Consider the following 12,763-nt stretch of genomic DNA (forward strand, 5'->3'; position numbering starts at 1 on the left):
ATCACCGAGAAGAGCTTCAACCAATTAGTGTTTAACCTGTTTTATCACTCATTACCTTCTCTCACCTCCTTCACTACTATTTTTCTTTCTCAGGAAAACTAATATAATAAAGAAACATCACTTTGATGCCTTCTTAAGCCTCCTTTCAAGTTAGGCTGACTCAACAGCTAATGAAGACGTTTCAAGGAACTAAGCATTGCCAACACTGACATTGCACAAAATATTTCAAACAGCCCCACTACAATGTTTTCTGCTTTGCAAAAGAATTGAAAAATAATCATTGTCACAGAATGAGCAAGTTTCCTTGGCAGTTCAAATGTGGGAGAGTGAGAATAATTGAACATTTCACATGTAGGAAAGTATCTACTGGGATAGGGCAATATTGAAGGCAAATTAGAAGAAAAAGGGTGATCACCACTTTAACTAATTTCATGAACCTTTTCAAAGTACTTGTCACTACACACAATTTTAAAAATTAGGCCACAAAATATGAAGCGCAAAAGAGGAAAGATAGATATGAAGGCCATCTGGACAAATTCCTCAAGGTCAGAGGCTGAAATTATGTTCCACTAAAATTTATGTGATGAGCTGGAGCCAATTTTCTTTCAATCTAGCTGGATTGGGCTTTCTCAGACAAAGTAATTCTACATCATCTCTGGCATGGAGGAAGCATCCCTCATTTGGGGGGAAAAAGTAAAACTGAACTTTCCCAAACTTCTGTCATTTCAGATCCTGGCAACTGAATGGAGTCATGATAGCCCTGAGAGATTTCAGATCACTGCCAACAACCATGACCATTTCTGCCTTGAATTTTGCATCAGAGCAAGCTATTGATCTAAACCAAAGTAGTTTTAAAGGAATACTCAGTGGAGTTCAATTGCAAATTACTCAAAATGCTTAGCAACACTTAATTTATATTAAGAATCAAAACAATGTGAAGGTCAAACAATTGCAAATGCTGAGTCATCATAAAACAAAACACACCAAGGACTTCCTTTACATGAAGAATACAAGTTGCAGGAGATTGAGCAGGGTTTCTGTCTCCTTGCTACTGCAATTCAAATTGTGCTACGAAATGGCACACCCCCCAGAACAATCATTCTCAATATACAGGTTATGCGCTGCTTAGTGTCCACAATATGTTCTGTGAAATTGGGCGCTATTCAATGTGGACCTTGTCCGTACATCATATTATACAGTGGGAACAGTGTGGGGACCAACACGAGGTGGGGGGGGGGGGTGGGTGGTAGAAAGAGAGCAGGAAAGTGGGATCAGTTGGGACTGATACAGGGCTCTGAAGAGAGAGCAAGGCAGTCAGATCAGTTTGAGTATACAATTTCCTATAGCTAGAGATCACTTTTTCCAAATTGCCGTGGACTTGTTCGCAGTAACTGAAAAATTATGGGACCATGATCATATATGTGGTAGGATGCTGCCCCAGCAGATGTTAAGCGGTGCATATCTGCACATTTTATTTTCACATCTTTAGCCAATGTCAGTTAAAATCAAAAGATAACATATCCAATAAAGCTCCATTAAGTATCTACTGTAATTCAAGTCTCTGTGGCTGCAAATTTGATATGTCACAGCATTTCACAAGAACAAAATTTAGAGCGTCCTCTTGGGCTGCATTGTGTGGTGTGGAAGCTGTAAAGCATCGGACTGGAAGTCAATATGGAGCACCATTAAAACAGCCAAGAAGATCACAGAGGTCTGCCTTTCCTTTTTAATGACAGTCACTGGAAGCATTGCTTAAATATGCTCAAAGAATTATTGAGGATGCTTTCAATTCAGCAATCTTTGACCCATTAACCATCAAGGTGGTGGTACAGGAGCATCCCAAAATATTTATTTTAGACTACATCTTCAAGTATAAATGTGATTATAATAGGATGTGTATTTTGTATGCCTAGTGGTCTGGAGAAATGCTGTTTGTCTGGTTGTGAGTGTACAGACAAATGATAAACAGTTATATTAAACTTATTAGACACAAACTATTATTCTGCCTCGTCCCACTGATCTGCACTCAGTTTATATCCTTCTGTACTCCTCCCACCTATGTACCTGTCTAAATTTTTCTTAAATGTTAAAATTGAGCCTACATTCACCAATTCAACTGGCAGTTTGTTCCAAGCACCCATATCATTTGCCCTTTCACCTTTAATCCATGTCCTATAGTTTGCAGCTCACAAAATCCCAGTGTCAAAAGCCTACTTGCACTTACTCATCCATTTAATTTTGTATACCTCTATCAAATCTCACCTCATTCTTCTACACACACACCAGAGAATAAAGTCCAACTTGTTTAATCCTTCCCTCAAACAGTTCCTCAAGTCCTAGCAACAACCTAGTAAATCTTCTCCACAATCTTATTGTAACTTTTCTGTTAGGTGACCAAAACTGCATATAGAATTCAAAATTTGGCCTCACTAATGTTCATGACATCCCAACTCCGACTCAAATTTATGAAGGCCATCTTCTCGACAATATCTAACTGTGACACCATTTTCATAGAATTATGTATCTACATTCCCAGATCTCCATGTTTTAATCACACTCCTCAGTACCCTACCATTGACTGTATATTTATTACCTTGGTTTGTCCTTCAAAAATGCAACACATCACTCATCTGAATTAAATTTCATCTGCCACTTGCATTCCATTTATAATACTGCTCCAGATCCCTCTGCAAGATTTGAATGCCTTTCTCCCTGACCACTACACCTCCAATCTTTGTGCCAACTGCAAACTCGCTGATCCATATCATCTAGAGAATCGATAAACAGTAGTTGATGAACAATAATAGACCCAGCACCGATCCCCTCTACAAACCACTTGTCATGTAGGCCTCAGGTTTGAGAGGTAATCATCCATTACCACTATCTGACTTTACCTGCAAGTCAACGTCGAATCAGGTTTACTACCTCACCATGAATACCAAGCTACTGAATCCTCCTGACTAACCTCCCATGTTGGAACTTGTCAAAGGTCTTACACAAGTCAATGTAGACAACAGCCTTTACGTCATCAATTTTCTTAGAAACCTCCTCAAAAAAAAGACTTACCATGCACAAAGCTATCATCAACTATCCCTAATCAGTTCTTTACTATCCAAACACTTGAATTTACTGAGGACAGTTTGATTCTCCTTTGTTTATATATTCCCCCCCCCCCCACTTCAGCCCAACATTCAAGGACAGAAATAGAAAGTAGAGGTAACTAGATGTTTCGCCAGTCTTTAAATCACATTCAGAATGTGATGTGTCCCATTGGGGTCTGGAATAGGAACATGCCCATGTGGAAGTCAGCCACATAACAAATAACAGAACCAAGAGTGTACAATCACTTTTTATTGAACTATGCTAGCAGGAGTAAGGGGTACAAAGAAATGAATAGACAGTGTTACTTGTTTCCTGCACTGAGCCTCATTCAACTCAGAGCCTTTTGGTACATCTTGTCAGGAGGTGCATGCCGTTTCACAAGCTAATTGTATAGGTGTATTGCAGCTAATTTGCTTCAACTGAATATTCCAGTTTCTCACTGTTGTTTTTACAGATATGCAAACTGATTTTAAACAGGTTAATCTTTGATCATTCTCATGTTAGTGGTGCCCTGTCTGGTCTTGCTTTCAAACATAATCGGAATCCTTGTTCCAGCCTATTGGCTAATTGGGATTTCTTATCTGTAAGGCTAGCAAATCTTAATTAGTCTATACACAGAGGAGGCCCCTTTCCCATAATGTTTGACATCCTTGTTTAACTTTTTTTTAATATATAACTTATATAGTCCTTTGGACTGTCCAACATGCAGTTTTACATATTTTTCACTAATTGGCAATCTGATGTTTATCTATTCCTGTCCTTCAGTTTCTGTGATCTATCCTCCTTCCTCTTTCCCAGACACTTTCTGGTATGCCATTATCTCGCACTTCATATTCCCAACCTGTCCAAGAGTGAGATCTCTGCAACTGTGAACTGCGTAGCTGCATACTATACTGAAGCATTAACTCTTTGTTAGCCTACTTACTGCAGCAGAAGCCCCATAACTTTTTTTTAAAATATAAAAAACAGATTAGGTTCTATTCCAGCTGTTGTGAAAAAAAAGGGATATTGTCAGATTTCAGAGGGAGCTATTTTAACATTTATCAGCAGAAAAAAAGAAATCCACTTAATCTCAACTAATTTATTTCAAATGAAATTACATAGTCTTAAACATACTTAAATGTTCAGAGAAGTACACAAAGTTCTAAGAAAATGCTTTATACTGCTTTCCTATTCAAATAAGCAATTCTAGAATTCACTCCATTGAAGTTAAATGATCCATGTTGTTTCTTCAGCATTATAACTCTTACTGGGATCTCTAATTTGGTCACATTTTTAGGCATGGCTGCAATGGTCCATATATTGATTCACATTTAACTGTCCTACGACAAACTTCAACATGCAAAAAGCCACTGTAATGTGACCAATAACCACAAGAAGACTCGAAGCGAATGATTAAAGGCTTTATTATCTTGAAACATCAGATACATCTCTACATGCTGCTGGCCCCAGATCCAAGGTTCATATGGAGGGAGGAAATTAGGGCTATCAGCCTTTATTGGGAATCTTACGGGAAGGAGTTACAGGGTCAGCCTTAAAGTCGAAACAGGTCACACCTGCACTATCGTGTTCCACCACATTCACCCCTTTTTAGATGGAGTCCAGTGAGGTGAAGTGGGACAGTGTCCATCATTACTGGTCCTTAATAGGATGGTGACCTGAATGGTGGGCTGAATGGTGTTGGTCTGAACGGGTTCCCAGGCCAGAAGTGTGTGGGTGGGCAGTTTGTGGCTGTAGGTGTGGTGGGGACAGAGGCCTGAGGGGTAGTGGTGGTGGTTTCAAATGGTAATATGTCTGGATGATACATAGGACTGGCTTGTTGCTGACAATAGCTCTTGGTGCACCTCCTCTACCAGGGCCTGATGGACACCACATCTTCCCACCTGTTCAGGTACTGTACATGAATGTATTAGGGGTTCATATATAGGAGGTAGATTTCCACAATGAGCAGATCTGCCTTGTAGGTCCTAACATGTCTGCGGAGTAGTCCAGAGTGTGGGGTCATCAGCCAGACCAGCAAAGTGGTTCCCGATGCCAACCTCCTCAGGAAGAAGGTTCTCATGTAGGGTTGCATTCGCAGCAGTACAGTGTAGGGACCGTGTCTCCCTTTTGACTTGAGGGCAAAGAAGATTGCCCTCCAGATTATGCTGTTCTCCCTTTCCTCCAGCCTATTCCCGCAGGGGTTGCAGCTGATGGTCCTACTTGTGGCTATACCCTTGGACAGGAAATATTAGTGCAACTCCTCACTAATGAATGAGGACCCCCCAATCATTGTGAATGTAACTGGGGTATCTAAACAAGGTGAAGAGGTTGCGGGAGGCTTTAATGATCATGAGTGTTCTCATATCCAGGCAGGAAACAGCAAATGGGAAGCGTGAGTACTTCAGGAAGTACACATTCTGATTCATGGATGGGAGGGGGCCCATGAAGTTCACACTAAGATGTGGAAAGAGCCGAGTGGCCTTGATCAGCTGAGCCTTCTCCAGAAGGAAGAAGTGCGGCTTGCACTCTGCGCAGAACAAACAGTTATGAGTCAGCTCCCTGACCTCCTCTACTGAATAGGGGAGGTTGTGTGCCTTCACAAAGTGGTAGAGCCTGGTGACCCTGGGGTGGAAGAGGCTATCGAGGAGGCCTTGGAGGTGATATACCTGTGCCCTGGTGCAAGTTCCCCGGGACAGAGCATCAGGTATCCATTGAGCTTCCCATGTCAATACAAGATCTCATAATACCTAGTGTCGCCGAGAATGTTCTCCCAGAATCACAGTGCGGCTTTCGCGCAAATAGAGGAACTACTGACATGGTCTTTGCCCTCAGACAGCTCCAAGAAAAGTGCAGAGAACAAATCAAAGGACTCTACATCACCTTTGTTGATCTCACCAAAGCCTTCGAAACCGTGAGCAGGAAAGGGCTTTGGCAAATACTAGAGCGCCTCAGATGCCCCCCGAAGTTCCTCAATATGGTTATCCAACTGCACGAAAACCAACAAGGTCGGGTCAGATACAGCAATGAGATCTCTGAACCCTTCTCCATTAACAATGGCGTGAAGCAAGGCTGCTTTCTCGCACCAATCCTCTTTTCAATCTTCTTCATCATGATGCTGAACCAAGCCATGAAAGACCTCAACAGTGAAGATGCTGTTTACATCCGGTACCGCACGGATGGCAGTCTCTTCAATCTGAGGCACCTGCAAGCTCACACCAAGACACAAGAGCAACTTGTCCGTGAACTACTCTTTGCAGACGATGCCGCTTTAGTTGCCCATTCAGAGCCAGCTCTTCAGCGCTTGACGACCTGTTTTGCGGAAACTGCCGAAATGTTTGGCCTGGAAGTCAGCCTGAAGAAAACTGAGGTCCTCCATCAGCCAGCTCCCCACCATGACTACCAGCACCCCCCCCCCCACATCTCCATCGGTCACACAAAATTCAAAATGTTCAACCAGTTTACCCATCTCAGCTGCACCATTTCATCGGATGCAAAGATCGACAACGAGATAGACAACAGACTCGCCAAGGCAAATAGCGCCTTTGGAAGACTACACAAAAGAGTCTGGAAAAAAGAACCAACTGAAAAACCTCACAAAGATTACCGTATACAGAGCCATCGTCATACCCACACTCCTGTTCGGCTCCGAATCATGGGTCCTCTACCGGCATCACCTACGGCTCCTAGAACGCTTCCACCAGTGTTGTCTCCGCTCCATCCTCAACATTCATTGGAGCAACTTCATCCCTAACATCGAAGTACTCGAGATGGCAGAGGCCGACAGCATCGAATCCACGCTGCTGAAGATCCAACTGTGCTGGGTAGGTCACGTCTCCAGAATGGAGGACCATCGCCTTTCCAAGATCGTGTTATATGGCGAGCTCTCCACTGGCCACCGTGACAGAGGTGCACCAAAGAAGAGGTACAAGGACTGCCTAAAGAAATCTCTTGGTGCCTGCCACATTGACCACCGCCAGTGGGCTGATATCGCCTCAAACCATGCATCTTGGCGCCTCACAGTTCGGTGGGCAGCAACCTCCTTTGAAGAAAACCGCAGAGCCCACCTCACTGACAAAAGACAAAGGAGGAAAAACCCAACACCCAACCCCAACCAACCAATTTTCCCCTGCAACCGCGTCTGCCTGTCCCGCATCGGACTTGTCAGCCACGGGGCGTGGCAAGATAGCGTAGGGAGCGGACATGCATTCCCGGTCTCCCCCAGGCAGTTATATAAATACCCGTTTTAAGAATATTTCTTTTCTGTTAAAAGTCTTTGTTTTGTTTATCAATTGTTTTTAGTTTAAAATGGCAACAAAGATTAAGGAAAATAGAGTTCAAATACAGAACAAAACTACACTCTCCGACTTTGGAAGAAACTCGGCCTACTTGCCCAGACAGAACCATTGAGTCAAGGCTGGAATTTTCTTAAGAACGGAGCTCATTAATTGGACTGTCGGATAAGCTGGCCTTGGACACCCCTCTGAAAGATGTTTAAAATGGCAACAAAGATTAAGGAAAATAGAGTTCAAATACAGAACAAAACTACACTCTCCGACTTTGGTAGAAACTCGGCCTACTTGCCCAGACAGAACCACGGAGTCAAGGCTGGAATTTTCTTAAGAACGGAGTTCATTAATTGGACTGTCGGATAAGCTGGTCTTGGTCACCCCTCTGAAAGATGGTGATGAATATTGATTTGAAATGTTTTATGAAGATAAATTGCAGTAATTGGCATTGGTTGCCCGTGAGTTTTAAAAATCCAGATAACATTAAAGTTTATTAGTGATTTTTTTTGGATGGAATATCGGAAGAATGAATTTATTATCTATAAATACAGAACAAAATTACATTCTTTGACTTTGGAAGAAATTTGACCTATTTGCCCAGACAGAGCTGGAGTTGGTGCTGGAATTTTCTCAAGAACAGAACTAATTAAAGTTGATTTCGGACTCCTTTTTGAAAGATGGCGACGAATGTTGATTTGAAATATTTGAAATATTTTCTGAAGATAAACATATATATGGAACTCCTTGACTTGCAATAAGGTTTATTACTGATTTTTTTTTGGATGGAATATTGGAAGAATGAATTTATTATCTGTGAGTATGCATACATTGCAAACAGATTTTAATAGTTTTGAAAAGGTTTTTTTTAAACTAAACAACAAGATCAGTTTAATATTGAGAAAATTGGAAAAAACGGAAACTTTATTATTAAATTTGGAAATTCACTAGAAAGAAACTATAAACAAGATTGATGATTTATAAAATTAAAGTCGAAGGAGCAATGTCCAAGAAGAGTTAAAAATTTTGAAAAAGTTTTTCTTGAAAATAAACAATAATTTCAACTTAACATTGAGAAGATTGACAAAGTGGAAAATTTGGTATTAAATTGGGAAACACAGAAGAAAGAACTTATGAATAACATTGATGCTTTAGAAGATCAAGACCGAAGGAATTATGTTCCAGAAAATTTTAAAAGATTTGAAAAAAAACTTTTTTTTGAAAGTAAGCTACAAATTCAACTTGAGACTGAGAAGAATGGAAGATTCGGTGTTGAACTGGGATGTTCAGAGGTGTTTTAATTCAGTGCATGAAATTCAGGAAGACTTGAAAAAAAAAATTTAAAAAAACTTTGATTGTAAACAATGTTTAACTCAGTGTTGGGAGGGTGGAAAGGGTGCAAAATTTAATATCAAGTTTGGATTTTCAAAAAAAAGAGTTTATGAATAAGATTGGTTAAATTGATGGACCGGGGTTTTATGGATATAAGAAATGATGATTTTTCGGTTTATACGTGTATTTTGTCTGCCTGGGGGGGGGGGGGGGGGGGGGAGGGGGAGGGGGGAGGGAGTGGTACTTCTGCTCCCGAAAGTCATATGCCACTTGTGGTTTATACCACACCCATTTGGGTTTTTGGGAATTAACCACCACAAGGTGGTTTCCTAAGGGGTTAGGGGAGGTGGGGGGGGGGGGTGAAAATTTGAAAATTATTTAGTATCTATTATGTAATATTATACTAAGTCAATTTGAAATGAATGTATGGAGATACTATAAATAAATTTCGAAAAAAAAAGGACTTGTCAGCCACAAACGAGCCTGCAGCTGACGTGGACATTTACCACTCCATAAATCTTCGTCCGCGAAGCCAAGCCAAAGAAGAAAAGAATTGTAGGTGGACAGCTCAATTCCCCACCTCATGATTTTATCATTTTTAATCTTCTTCCACTGTTTATTGTTAAATAGAAATAGAAAAGCTCTCTAGTGCATCAGCAGGGTGAACACTCTGGTGGCCAAGTAGTGCCTCAGGTGGCCCACAGCCTCCACTATAGCCTGTGCATCCTTCTCGATGGCCAAGTGCATGAACTTGGGATTCTGGAGGATCCAGGAAAAGAATGCCATGGATCTGCCTCCGTAGTTTAACGTAGCAGCCAGGGCTATATCGGATGCATCACTCTCCACTTGGAAAGGGATTTCATCAATGGCTTGCATTGCCACCTTGGTAATCAAATTCTTAATGCCCTCAAAGGCCTTACAGGTCTCCTCTTTTCACAGGAGGTGGGCCTCGTCTGCATAATTTGGGACTCATTGGGCATAGTACAAGAACCACCGCAGCTTTCCAAGGCTTTGAGGTTTGGAGGCAGTGGGAGTTCCAGAAGGGAGTGCATGCACTCCAGGTCAGAGGCAATGACACCATGCTCTACCACATAGCCTGGTATTGACAGACGCAAGGTGGAGAACACACTTTTTCTGGTTGTAAGTTCAGGGCCTTAGCGATGGCAAGGAACTTCTGTAGTTTGCGTCGTGATCCTCCTGGTTCTAGCCATAGACTGTGACATTATCCAAATATGGCTAAGTGGCTTTTAATTTATTGTCATCCACCATGCAGTCCATCTCCCTTTGGAACACAGACACCCCATTAGAATGCCATGTATGGAGATGATCCTCCAGGTGGATTTCGATCTGGTGATACACTGACCTGAGATCAATGGTGGAGAAGACCCAGTACTGGGGGAATCTCATTCACCATGTTGGCTAAGCAACGGAGGTGTAGATATCCAATAAAGTGAACCTGCTGATGGTCTGATTATAACCAATGACCATCTGGTGCTTCTCCCCACTCTTAACCACTCCCCCTTTTGCCCTTATTGAGCTCTAGAACACCCTCTGCCATCAGTCAATCTACCTCAGCTTTTAGAAACTCTCTGCGCTGGAGCTGTGTCCCTTACATTTTGCAGCAACCAATTGGAACAGAAGGGGGGGGTGGAGGGACCACGAGGTTGGGTAAACTGCAGGTTGGGTGCCCTGGATGGCATTCCGGGTGACCAGCAGGCAACGTGCATACATAGATTTCATGGGAGTACCGTATTGCTGCCACAGTAGGGCCTTCACATCATCATACTTTTCTCAATCCCATATTATTGGGCAAGTCCGGTGGCCCACTGATGAAAAGAGCAGATCATATTTGTATGCATCTGCAGAGATCATGTGGCATCTCATGCAGGCCTTTAAGCAATGCAGCCACATCTCAAACTTAATGGAGGCCTCTGGATCCCTGGTGTGAGTCTCTAGCTTCTCCAGTCGGATTGCCTTATCTATGGCAAGTAATCAGGATATTAAATTGTAGCACAATCAATAACTACAAGCAAACTCAAAGTGAGTGATTACAGGCTTTAATATCCTGAAACATCAGGCATATCTCTACATGCTGCTGACCTGGATCCAAGGCTGGTACTGAAGGAGAGGATTAAGATTACTAGCCTTTATTGGAAATCTTATGAGAAGGAGTTACAGGGGCAGAGGCAGTTGAGTGAGGTCACACCTGCACTACTGTGTTCCACTACAGCCACTCGGGGAATTTGATGTTGAATTAGAAAGCACTCGATTCAAATAACCCACATAAAGGACAACAATCAAATGCTGGTAGCAAATGAATAAGTACAAGTTAGAAGCATGAGACAACACTCCATATGTAAAATAGCCCAGCAAACCAGTCAGCTCAGTGGTAGAATGAAAGATGGACATTATCACAAAGGTCAACATTGATGGCCCATGTAGGCAACTGAAAATTCAAAAGTACTCTATGCCAGATGCTTTACATTTCTTCCTGGACAATAATACTACTACATGAAATTCTTTAACTTTGTCTACTGCAAGGAAGACAGAGAGTGGCCACTTTGGCCAGCATCCCTCACAGAAATGAGGTCCCAGTGAGGAACAAACAGGTGGCCACTGGTTTACAAGGCCAGAGCTCCAAACACTGAACTAACCAGAAATGTAAGCAAGTGGATGAATACCAAATGGTCTGCTGATTTGGCATTCAGCCACACGCTTAAACTAGAGTTCTACTACCATTGCAGAATAAACTCACTCAATACTCAACGACCACTTCACAACTTCTAACCTGCCACTTTGATAGAGGAGATCAGGTTGATAGGGGCTTCAATTGACTTCAAATTCCTACCTTGCAATTTTCAAGGTCTATCATTTATTTAGTTTTATTATTCCAAGACAGACAGCACCTAGTTTTTGTTTTCCAAATCTGGGCCCATCGGTAATTACAAGCCTGGTTGGAAAAAAAGTGGATGCAAAAACAAAGTTAAGATGGGTAGAGAAAAAATCATTCATCTTGCTTCTAAAGATACTCTCAGAGACATAATTAGAAATAAAACATCAGGGACAACTGGTAATTTACTACAATGTAGTGGAATCAGTTCTATTCAATCAAATTATTTTGATGAGAGTTAATAGAATTAGAATAATTTCCTACTTCGTTGCAAGATCCAACCCAGTCGGTCTGGAACTTCATCTTGTACACCTAAGAGTCGAGTGTAGCCGTGTCACTTATTCAGCTTTGAAACAACAACAAAAAATACACCAGACACGGGGGTTGGGGGAAGAAACAGGAAACTCGCACGTGGAACTTTGTAAGTGGTTGGGCCAGTCCACATTGACCACTCTTATCCATGGTCTTTACAATTGCGGTCTCAGTACATTCAGGATTCAGTCCAACCAGCCTCAATCACAACAGGTAAAACGCAACTCAAAGACTATTGCAAACATTTCACCTCCACCTCTGACATCAGAATTAACTCACGACGTGTTATAATTTCTCACCAATATTATAAAGTCATTAAAAAAAGCTGTACCTGAAAGAGAAACAAGCCTCCCAACCCACCTGTCTGAAACACAGTCCTCGCAACCTTCGTCTCCGCTAATCTAACGCCCAGTCAAACAGATCAGAGTTCAGCCAATTCCCCAGTGAAATACCTTCGCATTCCTCGAACCCTCATTATTTATTAAAGCCAACAATCTCCTGGTCGCGCAGTTAAGATCTCAAATGAAAGTGGGAATGGCCCGAAAAAACACATGCATAGATCCAGAGCATTTCTCAGACTATAAAGAAACCCATGTACTATTTTACATTTCAGATGCACCCAATATATTAATTTTAATGAATGATAACAGGTGGCAAAGAAATGATCTATGAGATTATTTGGGGGGGGGGGGTGTAGGGTGGCGGTAGCAATTCAACCTCAAAAGAACAGAATGGTCGTGTGTTGTGTGATATAAAAACAGAAAATACTGTAAGACCACGTCTGTGGCAAGAGAAGCAGAATTAATATTTCTGTAGCTGCAGCTCCTCTGCTCCTGCAATAACACACACAACCAGAAGGGTT

General features: G+C 41.8%; 1 protein-coding gene and 1 long non-coding RNA gene across 28 annotated transcripts in view; one reads left to right on the forward strand and one right to left on the reverse strand.

The window, feature by feature from the left end:
* The window catches only part of LOC138761988 (uncharacterized), a 53,603-nt gene extending 52,396 nt beyond the window's left edge, over positions 1 to 1,207 (forward strand). The window contains exon 3 of the long non-coding RNA XR_011356688.1: positions 730 to 1,207. This is a non-coding gene — a long non-coding RNA (uncharacterized lncRNA). The remainder of the gene's footprint in view (positions 1 to 729) is intronic.
* kynu (kynureninase) overlaps positions 1 to 12,356 on the reverse strand; it is a 207,536-nt gene extending 195,180 nt beyond the window's left edge. For 13 of the 27 annotated variants that reach the window (XM_069935085.1, XM_069935084.1, XM_069935054.1 and 10 more), the window contains exon 1: positions 11,854 to 12,145. Coding sequence is in view for 3 of the 27 variants with exons in the window: in XM_069935056.1 (XP_069791157.1) it covers positions 11,854 to 11,892 (39 nt within the window). In the remaining 24 variants the exon portion in view is untranslated. Of the gene's footprint in view, positions 1 to 11,547; positions 11,650 to 11,853; positions 12,146 to 12,232 lie in introns of those variants that run through there. The other 14 variants (XM_069935063.1, XM_069935061.1, XM_069935074.1 and 11 more) reach the window with 12 other exon arrangements.
* Positions 12,357 to 12,763: the final 407 nt, after the last annotated feature.

This window comes from Narcine bancroftii, chromosome 4, assembly GCF_036971445.1.
Source record: "Narcine bancroftii isolate sNarBan1 chromosome 4, sNarBan1.hap1, whole genome shotgun sequence".
Lineage (NCBI taxonomy): Eukaryota > Metazoa > Chordata > Chondrichthyes > Torpediniformes > Narcinidae > Narcine > Narcine bancroftii.